At 46.5% G+C, this 14,636-nt stretch overlaps 2 protein-coding genes and 1 long non-coding RNA gene across 4 annotated transcripts in view; 2 read left to right on the forward strand and 1 right to left on the reverse strand.

Moving 5' to 3' along the window:
• Nucleotides 1–1,328, forward strand: part of LOC142765790 (intermembrane lipid transfer protein VPS13B-like) — a 53,807-nt gene extending 52,479 nt beyond the window's left edge. For both annotated transcript variants that reach the window (XM_075867484.1, XM_075867485.1), the window contains exon 28: nt 669–1,328. In XM_075867484.1, coding sequence (XP_075723599.1) covers nt 669–902 — 234 coding nt within the window. In that variant the 3' untranslated portion in view covers nt 903–1,328. The remainder of the gene's footprint in view (nt 1–668) is intronic.
• A 64-nt stretch (nt 1,329–1,392) lies between these two features.
• Nucleotides 1,393–5,631, reverse strand: LOC142765793 (uncharacterized). The gene is made up of 4 exons (XR_012884401.1): nt 4,555–5,631; nt 2,621–2,656; nt 2,318–2,364; nt 1,393–1,461 (listed from the first exon to the last, which is right to left on the reverse strand). It is a non-coding gene; the product is annotated as an uncharacterized LOC142765793 (long non-coding RNA).
• Nucleotides 5,632–8,700: 3,069 nt separating this feature from the next.
• LOC142765794 (uncharacterized) lies at nt 8,701–10,995 on the forward strand. Its single transcript, XM_075867491.1, has 5 exons — nt 8,701–8,985; nt 9,073–9,314; nt 9,861–10,016; nt 10,342–10,482; nt 10,719–10,995. The coding sequence occupies exons 1-5, from the start codon at nt 8,885–8,887 to the stop codon at nt 10,724–10,726; spliced, it is 648 nt and encodes a 215-aa protein (XP_075723606.1). The 5' UTR covers nt 8,701–8,884; the 3' UTR covers nt 10,727–10,995.
• Nucleotides 10,996–14,636: the final 3,641 nt, after the last annotated feature.

The following is a 14,636-nucleotide window of genomic DNA, read 5'->3' on the forward strand; positions in this document are numbered from 1 at the left end:
AAGAACGCCATCCCCCCGCATATAAAGAGCCAAGGTATGAAGACATAGTCGACGTGTTATTGATTGATATGTTGGGTTTAACGTCCCAAAACCACTATATGATTATGAGAGACGCCGTAGTGGAGGGCTCCGGAAATTTAGACCACCTGGGGTTCTTTAACGTGCACCCAAATCTGAGCACACGGGCCTACAACATTTCCGCCTCCATCAGAAATGCAGCCGCCGCAGCCGGGATTTGAACCTGCGCCCTGCGGGTCAGACGTGTTATCAAGAACGAACATTTCTGAATAATACAATGTTATAGTTAATGTGTTGCTTCCCCCTGCTCAAGAAATGTTCTTTTTACCACAGTCAAGCATATGCAAGCAATCCGTGAACCGATTCGCCCCAAAAAAATTTCTTTTGGGATACAGTAGACTCTCAGTAAATGAAAACCTGAAGGGACCAGGAAAATATGTTCCTTTTAACAGGAGTTTCGTTTGCTGAGAGGTGAACATATGTGTGGAATACAAGCCAGAAACCAAGCATTGCAGAGGCAATAGTTCTGTTTTAGCAGTAGTTCCGTTTAACAGATTTTCATTTACTGTGAGTCTACTGTAGGTTGTAGAAATTCCAACAGGAAGTGATTGAAAAGAGCAACCTTACGACTCATCCTCGTTCCATCGCAGATGGCAAGCCGGGCCAGAGTGCGAGTTGCAGAGTATGTGACACACGCGTCATCGTACCCCCTGCCACCATCGGCACAAGACTGTGGCGACTGCAACACTCTGCAAAGTGCACCCAGTGTTGCCTACCAGCTGCGTCTCGTGCAGCCAGCTATGAGGCCTCTGTTTCTAGCTCTCTTCCACCAAGTTCAGAGGGCATCATTGGGCAAAGGCTTTCACAACTTTCTGCACACATAGCCAGAACCCAACGCCTTTACAATTAAGAAAAGGTATAATCTCATTTAACGGGACAGGCCTCTAGTAGAAAGGAAAGAAGGCAGTGTGTACAGTGTGTTTGCAATTGTACGCCTACTAGGTTTTGTTATTGTTGAACAGTACAAGGAACATGAGCCCAGTTCCTCTCGACGCCTACCGTTGATAGCATTCTATTCAGTTTTATTAGATAATAACGCATTTAAGGGCGCCTATGCATAAGCGTATATTTTCTGGACTTCACAACCGCACAAGTTGTACCTAGTCAACCGAAGTTATAATATTGCGTGCCTGGAACATTTTTTTCATAATTTAATACAATCATTCCAAGCCCTGCTGTTGAACTACAGGGATGTACATAAGTATTTTTTTCATATGTGGTGCAATAAATTGACTGTTTTCTACCATCGATTCTCCCGTTGTGTGCCTTGTGAAGCAAGTAATTGTGGAAACATTGTAAAATAAGTTTATTAACTGGGTATAATTATGTTGTAAGTGATGACTTTCCATCATCTTGGTCGTGGCTCGTTGCACTGACATTAGCCTAGAAGAAAGAAATAAATGTAGTGTTAATTGTTGAAATTGAAAAAATGATTGATAATGCACTATCATCATGGCAGCAGCTGTATAGATAAAGTTCTATCATATCTCTTTTCTTTTTTGTAAAGATTAATCACTCATCAGTCTGTCAATGAGTGAAACTGTCCAATTGTGCAAGATTAGAGTGTCAAAGGTACAGTTTGACGTGAAATGGAGCTTTTGATATTTGATGCAAAAATATTTTACGACTAAAGTAACGTGGGAGATACATCTTTCATTAAGCATCCTGTACATACAAACCATTTTTCTTAAGTTTGTGACAGCTGAAGAAAGTGCTGGATCACATTGTGATATGGCCCAGTATTCATACTACTATACTCTATGACATTACATGTGCATTTGTCATTTTTATAGTGCGAGAACTTGAAGAGCCCATCAAGTAAAGTTTGGGGGGCTGTCATGTATTCTTTGAGGTGTATTTTAGGGTAAAAGAAGCAAAAGCATCTTGCATGATTCACTACAACTACTACCAGAGCAGGGCCAGCAACGAAGGTGTGGCGAAGAAAGCAGCTCTCGCTTCCATATTCTTGCTGCATGGTTGCCACCATGTTCCACACACTTGAGAAACTAGGGCCTCCAAGATGTGTGTGCAGTGTGATCTCTGAGACAATTAGTCAAAGACTGAGCTAAATGTGGACATGTGGCTTTTTACTGATGCCAGAGTTTTCCAAAGACAATTGTTTTAAAAATGCATCATCATTTACATTCTGAGCTTGAGACAGAGATAAATGTGGAGGTGCAACTGCTTGATTGCACGAACAATGTTCATTCTTAATGGTTTACATGTAGACGGTGCTTACCACCGCGTTAGAGTGGCTACTGTCTCCCTGGCTAGGCACCGTCACATCTGAAACGAGAGACAACATAAGCCTGCTTAAACCAACAACCGCACTTGGTTGTTGGATGTACCGTCGACCCGCACGTCTGCACACCGCAGCGGGTGTGGAGAACTATACGGACGACATACCTGTGCCGTTTGCACATTTCTTAGGTGTGACCACTAAAAGAGAGGATGTATTTGCTCAGATTTGATCGGGGATCACTGAAAGCAATAACAGCGAGTGACCAAAAGACTAGTAAGGAGCTTGTTCAAGATCACTTACGTATGACAGGAGGGCTTGATGGCAGGGACGGTGGACCTAGGGACAAGGAAATGTGAAAGTGCGTGTGATTATTTCATGTCAATGCAGCATTGTTGACTTGATCTCATCAAAACTGAGCCCACATTTTGCAGTTATTGTTTGAAGTTTATTGGCATGAAAAAATCATTGCATTTCAAGCTGCTCGAAGATAATTATGGGGCGAAGCTTTTAGGTGATTATTGTGATTAAAGTTGAGATAGTACTGAGACTGATTGTGGTTGTGATACTTGTATATTTTTTTTATTCAAAGAGATAGTGCTGAGACCGATTGTGATATAGCGGTGATTCTTCTTTATAGCTGATATGAGGTTCCGAGTTCCGGGTTACATTTTGACTTCATAATCACAGCTTCATTAGCTCTGGTGTAGCTCGTCTCTGGTGTAGAATTTTCTTGTCGGTATTGCCGCCTTGCATCTGCTTCAAGTTGTCTCAACTGCGCGTCAGCTTGGCGTTTTTCCCGCTAAGCCTTTGCTTCCTTAGCCCTAGTCTGTGGTGTAGAACTTTGTTGTCGCCGTCGCCGCTTTGCATCCGCTTCCTTCTCTTTTGTCTCCGCGGTAGCTTCCTGTCGACGGCCACGCTGATACTCAGCACGTCGCGCTTTCCTGCGTTCGTCTTCGTCCATATGAGAGAAGAAAATGTGTGGTATGGAACGTGGTTATATATATATATATATATAGCATTGACAGCAGCGCCATCACATCTACATTTAATCACAGTGCCCTCTGTTGCTTATAAGTTGAAGGTTACATGCAAAACAGTTACCACCAACACCCTCTGTTGCTTAAAGTTGAAGGTTACATGGTGTTACGGACAGACGGGAAACGGCGGACATCGTGAGGTGTTAAGGAGCTTCGCCCCTAATAAATACAAATGGATTGCAAACGCCGTATGGCCCCTTAGCCAAACAGTAGTATTAGGGCCATATGCAAATGTAATTGGCAATAGTGTTCATCATAGACATTCAAATACAAGACAAGCAATATATGAAGAGAAAAAAAAAGCACAAAAGATAAATATAGACATGGAATATATATAAAAGAACGAGACATCTTCTTAATTAGAATAGGATAAGCATGGAGTGTATGTGTGTGTAACATATGTGTGTGTGCGTACATGTGTGTGTCAAGTAGATCCTCCGTGTATATGGTAACAACGGAAGTGTTACAAGAATGGTAACAACAGCTAAGACAGAAAAAAACAAGAAATGAAAAAGTGGGAGGAAAAAAATTCGAGAACGTTCCAGGGTTTACTGTGCTGTGTGAGTAGCGTTGTCAGTGTGTATTAGAAGTATTAAGTGCAGTGTAGTTGGGTGGCAGTCCCTTTATTTTAAACGGCGCCTATCTAAGGTAAGGGCTTGCGTGCAATGGAAGGGTTTTTTTCTCTCTCTCTCTCTCTCGACCCTTACTAATCAGGTGTCGGAGACAGGCTCCAGGGAAGCGGTGCGCAAAGAAAAGGTTTCTTAAGGCAATGTCTGTCTCGCTTTGAAGGGGTACCAGACAGTGTTGCCAAAATACAGGAATGGACGTTTAACGTGAATACTATTTCGTTCGCTAGGGAGCACTGCCATCAGCATTGCATAGTGTCAAATATCTTGCCATGCAGATGTACTTCATCAGTACCATACTTATGGTAGAAAATTAATGGCAACCTAAACAGCACAATACCGAGTGCATATAAGAAAAAAAGAAAATGAAATGCAAGGAATGACATCAGTACCATGGCAATAAAATGTACAGTGAAAAGGAGCCCCCCTTCCTCCAATACCCTGTAAAAATCCCCACCACACCTTACTTCACCTACAGTGCCTGTCATTGTACAGGCACTTTAGCTACCCTAAGACGCCTAGAGTGTCTGCATAACACCATCACAGTACTACATTGCGCACCTTCACGTACTTTTCTTGAAAATATAGCAGAGACTCAGAATGACGGTCACTATGGCGAGTAGGCTGATGAGCACCACGACGAGCCAAGCACTTGAAAGGGGTGACGTAAAAGGCTCTGGTGCTGTTGATAGGGCTGTGTGTCTTATTTCATCAAACGTTCTGCAAGAAAAAAGCGGCACCAGTTGAAAAACTCAAGTTGTAGTTGCTGCAGCAAGCATAATGGATTAATTATACTTGCATTGTTCTTCTTTTTATGCCTGCAAAGGAGGGCAGCAATGCTTATTGTCTAAAGGTTTGCTCGAGTTGGTTCATAGAGTTTCATATTGCGGAAAACTCTACAAGTTGGTTCATGGTCGAACCTTTGGAAAGACAGCGCTATAAGTGCAGGGACATACAGAAGAAACAATGGGTGCGGTCTGTTGTTTGATGTCTGTTCTGATGTCCGGAAAGGTGTGCCAGCGTTATGGCTTATTTGCAGTCTGCATTTGGTGATGCAAATTATTATTGTCAATTCTGTTCTGAAGTTGCTGCAAGAATGAAAGCATAGACGCTTGTGGGAATTGAGGCTAGCCCGCTGCCTTTGCGCGGGCTTTACCGCCTCTTTCTCCGCTCTCATGTCCCGACATGACTCCCCTCCTCCGCTGTCTGCCGCGCTGGGAGAGCGAAGTGACGTTTAACCCCTCTCACCCGGTAGCGGATGTCGACTGTGGCGCCGCGCGCATAGTCTCCCGAGAGGTTTTTCGCGCGCGCGTCGGGAGTAGAAAGAGACCTCTCCGGGGATGACATGTGGGTAAGCACGCTTTTCCTTTCCGTCCTTCAGCTCCCTGTGGGGCTCGTTCGGACTTCGCCAACAGCGCCTTGCGCCCGCGGCGAACGCTTACCTTATGTCGCCCCCCCCCCCCCCTTCCGAACGCTAGGCTGAAGAGTGGGTGTGGGGGCATGGAGGAAGGAAAAAATATAGTTTTTCCTTCCTCCATGTGCGGGGGCAAGTTCCTAGTAAGTGGCCACAGAACACCTACCAGATTGGCGTGGCCAGGCCACGCACTAGTAGGTGTTTTGGTAAGTGGGCGTTCTGTGGCCAGGCTACGCCGACCCGTATCCCTCCGAAGCCAACGCGAGCGCCTTTGCCCTCGCTCGAGCAACTGAGCCTTGGTCCCAGTGTCTCCGTGAATCACTTTTACCACGGTTACCACGGAGACGTGCTCGTGGCACCCTGTGTGGTACTTTGCGCCCGTGGCGTGGATAAGCCCATTTGCTTTCCCGTCGCGCCTTTGCAACGGGCTGTACTGCATTTTGGTGTTGCCACAAACAATAAAGTGCTGCGACCTTGAGCAGTACCGTGTTCTCGCCACGGCGACGGTTAACGCGTGCCCTGTGGCTCACTAAGACCGGACCCACGCTAGTGGCCGCACTCCTTCGGGATGCGTGTCACTACACGCTGAACTGCGGATGATTTCTTGCCCAATTTTTCTCCAATTGACTTCATTAAAGCGACCCTGCAATACTTCTCCAAGTAGCCATGCAATGAATTCACTGAATGAGCTTGTAACACAAATTCACCACCGCAAACAAACAAAAAATCAGAATGCGTGCAGTACGAGCGGAGCTACAGAAATTTCTCGCAAGCTGTAATCGCATTTTCTCTTATCTCGTCCTTAGGAAAGCGCTATAGAAGCTAAGCAGAGAGGGATATGGCACGAGGAAAAAAGTACGTCACGCGTGCCTCGTGACCTTGAACACTTTTTTTATCTTTTTGAATGCGCGAATTATCAGTGCGGTTACACACTAGCGCATGGACAAGTGCCTCCCGCGGCGGCCCCAGTAACTACCGAGCGCGTCATGCTCAATTCAGCCAATGGCTGTGACGAGTGATTTTTGCGCCTACAGCGTCTTTTGTTTAGAGGAGAGAGAGCGATGTTTAGTTGGCTTTGAGAATTTATTGTAAACTCCAGGCCGCGTGCTGCGCTATAATATTTGGCACGCGTGTTCTCGGGAGCCTCGATCGACTCCCGAGTGGCCGCGTTTTCTGACCATGCTCAAGAAGTGTTGCACCGTGGATGTCAACGCGAGTGATGCGAGAAATCGCCACATGGTGTTGTCACCACGCGACACCAACAAGACGTCAACCACGTGACCGCAAAAAAAGTTTGTCGCCATTCATACGTAACCTGATCGATGATGTTATCACATGACATCGTCGCTTGGTCTAAGGTGCACGAATAAGGGAAACATTGCGAAATCAGGTCTAGGGAATGACGCCTTCGGGGAGTTCCATCAGTGAGGTTAAAGTAGTACTTGTCTTTTTTTTTTCTTATTTCTGCATCTAAGGAATATTTTGTACGTGTCTGGGTTATCAATAAAGATGATGCAACATTAAAAAATGCTAGGTTGTTGATATTTTGCAAAAACATTTAATTACTCTGTATAATTACGAATACTTCTATTACAGTCTGCAGCACGCTTGAGATAGAACAATGTCTCTGGCACCGTTTATTGAGAGCGCATTGTAATATCTGAATGAAGAAGTGCCCACCTGTAGAACGTTGCCCCTGTGTGTCGGTGTCGTCTGCGACGTAGCCCCCTATGGAAACCCGTCGCACGGCCATTCTGGCGAATTCCGGGAGGAACGTCGTGTAGGACGGTGCGAGCGCTCTTTTTCTTCTGAAACCACGGCGGCAATGAGCAGTACCCACTAGTGCCCACGCGGGGAACTTCCAATCACGATTTGCAACATATATTTTGTGAGTCTTTCACTGCCAATTACATCACCGTGTTTCCGCCATTTGTAATTGCTAAACTTCGATCTCGCAGCTTTCGGTACTTTCTGAACAGGAAGGATATATGCCACGCCAGGCCCGAAACAGGAGTCCTCCCCGTAGCTACGCCCCCCCTCCCTCTGCCTTTCCGAGAAAAAAAAATTCTGGCTACGCATGTGACGCGCTGATAGCGCGCCGTTCATGACCTGAAGGCTAAAAGTACCGCGCGCGGGGCGTTCAAGAGGCACTAGTAAAGAGTGGATTGGTTTAGATTGAGAAGTCGTACTCTGAAAATGCCAAGTTAGTTAATGTCATTCTCATGCGCATATTGATAGAGAATTAAGGAACCCACAGTAAACGTTTCAATCTTAAATTTCTCGCCTAAATTCTCTGTGCGTGACGTCACGAATTTCAAATCGAATTTCTCGTATTTTGGCAACATAGGCGCAATAAAACTAAATTAAGCTTGATATCTTAAGTCTATGGCCCCCATCAGAGGACAATAGACCCGATCCTTACCGATTAGGAGCTCCTAGTGGAGTCATCATGAAACAAGCGCAATGTCAGCATGCCCAACTAGCAGTCGTTCTAGTAGACGCCGTCAAAATCTGTGACGTCACGATAATTGATGACAGCAATTCAATGGGAGGTCGCCACCTGCATTTTGATATTGCGAGTTTTCTCACTCACCCAGCCTCTTCTCGCAGCAAACGTGCTGCCATTGGTATTGTGAAAGAGGGGGGTTGCCAGACGACACCCTCTCTCCCGTGTCGCAGAATATGAATATGGCAGGAAGGGGCGCTGCGACAAATCTTCGCCCCCCCCCCCCCCCCACTTCCCTATGGGGAATCCTGGGCATGCCCATGTGAAAGTGTACCTTTCTAATTCATGAAAAATCGTTTGTCTTACAGAATCCATGTGATAAAGTCTGACCGCCTACGCATTCAGCATTTTCATTCATTCGGTGTTCTATTTTTTTTTCTTAAATTTCCAGTCACCTTTAGCAAATATTTACCTTGAACAACGAGATAGCTGCCATCCGGTTCTTCGCCTATCCCCCTTTGTGGGTGAGTTGCATTAGAGGGATGACGTCATCATCTTCAGCATCAATCAAATAGCGTGCGGCGCACTATCAGCCGGACGCAATTAACATATCTTCATTAGAAAAATAGAGAATAGAGGTTTTTAGTTCGACGTTTTTACGCTCCGCTTTGCAGCTAAGCGGAGCGGGAGCGCGAGTGCGCATGCGCCCTCCGCTAAGGCCTTAAGCGGGTTACCGGAGCGGGGAACACGGTCCGCTTACGAGCAGCCTAAGCGGAGCGCGGTGCGTCACTGCCGTTTTTGCAAGCGGAAGGGGGACAACGCGCGCGCCCTCTCTCGTGCGTGCAGCAACTTTGCTCATTTCAAGATGGCTTGCTCCGGAGACGGCACGCTTTCCGCGAGTGCTGCAGCTTGGCTGTCACCTGCCCAACGCAAGCCGCGAAAACGCTTTCGCATCGATGAAGATTTGTGCCTCTTGAAAGAAGTGGTGTGTACTGACCCTTCAGCAATCCCGCCGCGTGGGAGGACGTGCTTCGAAACGTCATGAGAGCGATAAATCGCGAGCTGACAATTCGCGGCATCAAAGAACGAGTGGACCTCCTCATCGGATATTTTCGACAGCAGGACACAGTGAACCTGAGGAAGTGAGTGCTTCCTTACTTTATTAGTAAACGCTGTTCAAGTGCTGTAGATGAAACAGTCGCATCGTAACGTGCTTGATTGATCCGTAGGTCCGGCACCGAAAAACAATATGGAGAGCGGGAGCAGCTGCTTCAGGACGTATCGGACCTCATCAGGGAGGTCGATTATGCCCCCAGAACCGTGCCGCGGAAGGCAAACGGCGTGGGGCCACGACAGCCCGCTCAACAATTAGCATCGGCCAAGGCGCGCAGAGCCCAGGCTCTGCTAATTAGGGATGCTGCAATGGCATCTTTACCCACTGTCCGGGCCTCAGACGACGGACAGAAAAATGGCAAGTAATTTGGAGTGAAGGGTAACAGCAACCCACCCCTAAACTTGTACTATGAAAACTGTGAAGTGTTCATCTTGGCGATGTCTGTATCGGGAGTGACGGCATGTATTTCAATGGCAGTGTTCACAGAATGAATTGTTGTGACACAGTAGTCAGACAGATTACTTAGCTGGAAAGTTTTCACTATAAATATTACATTATTCAGTAATATGCTGGCCACTGTGCCTGTTCATTATATGGAATTGATCCTCAGGCAGTCAATATACTACAGTCCCACGTTGTGGATGTGTGATGTACTTAATCGGCACTCAGTGAGAAATGACTGAATTTAAAAATAATCTAATGCTTTGTTTCAGCTTGCTGAATGTTTCTCATAACTTCAGTGAACATATTTGTGAATTAAGCTCATTAACTGGGAAAACAAATATCTATTTTGACAGATATAGGGAAGAAAGGTAGTTTTTATTCTGTGTGAATTATTTCTTCAGGGGTCCTATAGTATTACTAATGACATTCTCATTCATGTGCCTCGTTTTCTATGTGCAGATGAGGCAACAGCAACAAATATGCTGTTGGAAATCTATGAGGATGAGCTCAGTCATCCACCACATAGAGGTGACGGGACAGCAGGCGACAGAACCACAACCAGCCCAGCTGGAGAGGTGCCGGCTGCTGCACCAGGCGTGCCGGCTGCTGCACCAGGTATGTGCAAAGTACATTAGAAGCTAAATATATTTTTATTTACTTATTCACAACGTGTACAACAAGGCACATTAAACAAATGTTCGTAGGCAAAAAACACATGAGAAGCAAGTGCACCCTTACTACTATGCAAATGTATATTCTTTAATACTACTACTAGCGGAAATTCGGACATGAAAGTGTTTATGCACGATGCTGCAACGCAAGTTGCACCATGTAATCATTGTGCAAAATACTACCAAACATAAATTAAAAAGTGATATACACAATGCCTTAGCTAATATGCTCAGTGCCTAACTTCTGATGATCATTCATGCCCTTGTAGCACAGGATACCTTGGAAACAGAGACAATAGAAGACAGCGACGCTGACCAGGACTCTCAAGGGGGCAACGCTGCCCATGATGCTCAAGGGCCCCTTCTTGCGCCGGAACGGCGGCGTTACAGACAGTCTGCTGTTCCGACAGGTATTGCAAATCAAACTTATGATTTTTCAAGTTGCACCAGATGATGCATAGCTCTCATTGCATTGCAACAACATTCATGCGCTACATGTGATTCGTTGCTTGTTTTTTCAATGCCAATTCGAGGCTTGGCATTCATCATACCCGAATGTGATAAGATGGCGCTGATCCCAGAGTAAATTAGTTATGAGCTGTAACACTTTAGGAGTACGTCATTTGTGTTCTACTTCATTTTATAGGAATCTGAGGCCTCCAAGCCCTTGGACTGCAGCTGCTTCTGAAAAGGGAAGAGAATGAGTTCCTTCTCTGGCAGAAGGAAATGGAGCTAGAACACCGACGGCTGGACCTCGAGGAACGTCGTATGACACTAGCAGAAAGAAAACTAACATTGGAGGAGGAGCGCTTGAAAATGGAGGCTCAGCGCCAGAATTCTACTGAAATTCTCCAGGAAATGAGCAACAAGCTTGAAAAAAAAAATTACTAGCCTACACAAATAAAGAAACTGTGTCGACGGAATCCGCTCAGTTCTTTGGTCTCAAATATTCTTCCAGCTGAGGAGGTTCAACTTGAAAGTATTGAGATACCTGTGAGCTATACATACAAGTGTGGCAATTAGCAAGTATTGAGCCAACTTTGTACATGCGTGACACGTTCTGCCGTTTGAGTCTCTGATTATTACGAAAATCCAGAAAAGCAAACAAGCCTGCAATCTTTCCGAAACCCCATTCGACTGCTTGTCTAACGGAACTCATTCTCTTATTGAAAGCCCGCTGCTGCACAGTCACGTTCCCGCCATAAGGTTTCAGCAGCAGAGGTCGCAGTGGATAGGCAGGGTCACCATGCAAACAAAAGCTGTGGCCTTTGGCAAGCTTCTCTAGCTTGCGATAGGTGTTGCTCTTTCGAAGGATACCTGGAAATACAAGAGCACATGAAAACATATTGTCACATGATATGCGACACTGAATGCTTCATAAAATTCTTGCCACTTCCCAATAAATTTACACAAATGCTAAGTGGACTTTGTAGTGTGCACTTTTTAGATGCACTCTCTCCAAATAAAAAAAAAGAAAAAGCTTTGATGCCTATCCAAGTAGGAAGGTTTCTTCACAGTGCTATGCAGTAAAACACATTTATACTGCATGTATAAATAGAACCTGCATGGCATTACCTGTGATGAGTTATGACTGAAGACTTGTTGCAGAGTAACAAAGAAAACTTGGCCACAGCATTGTAATGGTAACTGGGGCATGCATTTATCATTTTAGCTTGCACCTTATTCTCGAAATAAACAGTTCACAATTTTTTCAGGTTCTCTTTGCAACACCATTAAATTTGAATAATATGCTGCTTTCTGCTGTAACCACAATTAGTTGTCTGCAGACCGAGTGTACTTCACAACATTAGTACGAAGTGATAGCTTGTTTGCTGAAGTAGCACAGAGAACTCCCTCAGATAGGCGCGATGATGCTTTTTTTTTTTTTAAGTTGGACAAATTGGACGGGGCTCAGTATAACAAAAATAACTTGCCTGCGTCATGCCGACGTATGGACCGTTCAGTTGGCAAATGATTCCATTAGGAGACATGATGGACTGACATTTAAGGGCGTGAAAGCGCTTATGCCCTGAAAAGAACCGCTTCTGGTCTTTCGATGGACGGCAAATGGCTCGCCCTGTCCCGCCGATGAAGCCCCAACAGTTATGCAACGGCGCCCCTTTGGAATGCACAGCCTGCGATAAAATGTTATTTTAGATTAGAAGTAACAAAACAAATTAACAAACTTCATACCTTGGAAAAAAGTTGGAGTTTAGCGATGTCCAGCCAGGTGTGGTTATTCACATCTCGCAGCAGATGTCCAAACGTGCTGTCAATGTGCGCGAGCACTGCATTAGTGGCTGAAGAAATCACTGAATAACTGTTGTGAAGGAAAACGATTGGTGCACTGGTTTTGCTGCACAACAGTTTTATAATCGCCTTCTGTCAGGGGCTTAGCCAAACGTTTTCTTTCGGGAGGAGGGGGAGGTTCTACCATACATATATGCTATTGTGTGCGTTTGTATATGTAAATCATTGGCGTAGCCAGGGGTTGAAACACCGACCCCCCCTCCCCCTTCATTCCCGATTTTTTTTTTTTTATATTCGAAGCAGCTGTTTGAGTAGTCTGTGTAACGTTGTCCCTCCGTTGTCCCAAAGAATGTTAGCGTGCCTCTTTAGAGATAGTCACGCACTTGGCAACTCCGTACTAGCGAAAAGGAGTCACACGTACTCCTTTTTTCCTTACACTCTAAGAAAAAAAAGAGTATTTGGGGTGTATTTCTGCCACGCAACAATAATCTTCATCTACTTGGGGTGCTTTCCACGCGTTATCACCACGGGTCCAGTAGATCGCAGTCACGGACGGCGCGCGCGATATCAGTGTGACATAGCATTCTTGATAGGAAAGTGGCGAGCACCGGGTTTTCAAGAAAAGAAACGCGAGCAAGTCAAATGGCGATTTTTGTTGCGTGGCAGAACTACTCCGCAAATACTTCATTTTCAGAGTGTATAATGTGGCAGAAAAACGCCCCGAACAGCACCTATTTTTGTCAGCACCTTATTACGCCTTTTCTGTCGCGTGTTATGAAAAAGGTGTTTTTCGGGCTCCTGCCACACACCGGTATCACCTATTTCGATTGCGCGCTTTCCTTGCGTTACTGCCACGTGCTTGATGTTCCTGCCGGTAAAGAACGGTATGCGGCCATCGGCGTGACGTAGTACTCTCGATAGCGCAGTTGCAAGGGCACAATTTTCGAGAAAGGAAACGCAAGAAAGACAGGCTACGATTATTGATGTGTGGCAAAAACACACCCCAAATACTCTCGTTTGTCTTGCAGCACTGCACTCTAAAAAAGAGCGAGTAAAAAGGGTGTCTTTTTGTCCCACAACAATAATCGTCATCAATATTGCGTTCCATCCTTGCGCTATCGCCCCGCGCCCGGTACATTCCGGTCACGATCGACATGCCCATTATCAGGGTTACATTGCATTCTCGATAGGAAAGTGGCCAGCGCCGAGTTTTCAAGAAAGGAAGCGCCCGCAAGTCTGGTGACGATTATTGTTGAGGGACAAAAAAACACCCTTTTTACTCGGTATTTTTTCAGAGTGTGGTCGACAAACTTTTGAGGCAGTGGGCCGAGTTGCGTGAAGCCTACACTCTGGGGGCCTAACAGTCAATAGGGTGGGGGGGGGATGTAAAGGCAAGGAGAAATATTCGGTGAATAGACAATGATAGTATAGAAAACTCGAATAGAAATCACGTTTATTTTCAGCACGCATACCACAAGATTCCTATTTATCAACATAGAATAGAATAACAACAAACAAATAGGGATGCGGAGCATCGCGGTTGTGCAGCGCGAGCAGTCGGTTTTTTCAACCAAGAAACTCGCCAGCAGACGCTGCCTGCGGTGGCTTTGCGAGACGCCGTGGGGGGGGGGGGGGGATGCCTCCCGGCATTGCGAGGTAGGAGAGAGAAAGCATAGGAGAGGAGAGAGGGGGATGCTCATGCGCAAAGGGGAGCGAGCGCAAGCATGTCTGGAGAGTGGCCCCTGTCACTGCACATGCTCCAGCGTGCTCTGGGGCACGTAGATCGCCTACACCGTGCTGCCGACGGCAGAACCCTCCTGGAGCGACTTAGCAGCCAGCCGAGGTCACGGATGGGTGGTCTCTGTGTACTCTACCACCAGATGGTCCCTGACCCGCCAGTCCCGGTGGCCCCTCCACCACCCCACCACCAGCCGCCTGAGGTCCACCTGTACCTGGACGGGGTAACCAAGCGCCGAACACCTGCTGCAGCACTGCAACAGGCCGCCGTCTCCAAGCTCCAGCAGCAACTGGCAGGGCGGCTCCAGGTCTTCACTGACGGATCCGTCATGCCAGACGGTTCAGCGGCGGTCGCCTGCGTCATCCCATCCCGGGCCATCAGCAGGCAGTGCCGACTACCCTTCCCGGCGAGCTCGACGGCTGCGGAGCTGGCAGGGCTTGTGGGAATTGAGGCTGGCCCGCTGCCTTTGCGCGGGCTTTCCCGCCTTTTCTGCCATTCTCATGTCCCGACATGGCTGCCCTCCTTTGCTGTCTGCCGCGCTGGGAAGGGCGGAGTGACGTTTAACTCCCTCACCCG

Source organism: Rhipicephalus microplus, chromosome 6, assembly GCF_043290135.1.
Source record: "Rhipicephalus microplus isolate Deutch F79 chromosome 6, USDA_Rmic, whole genome shotgun sequence".
NCBI classification, from domain to species: Eukaryota; Metazoa; Arthropoda; class Arachnida; order Ixodida; family Ixodidae; genus Rhipicephalus; species Rhipicephalus microplus.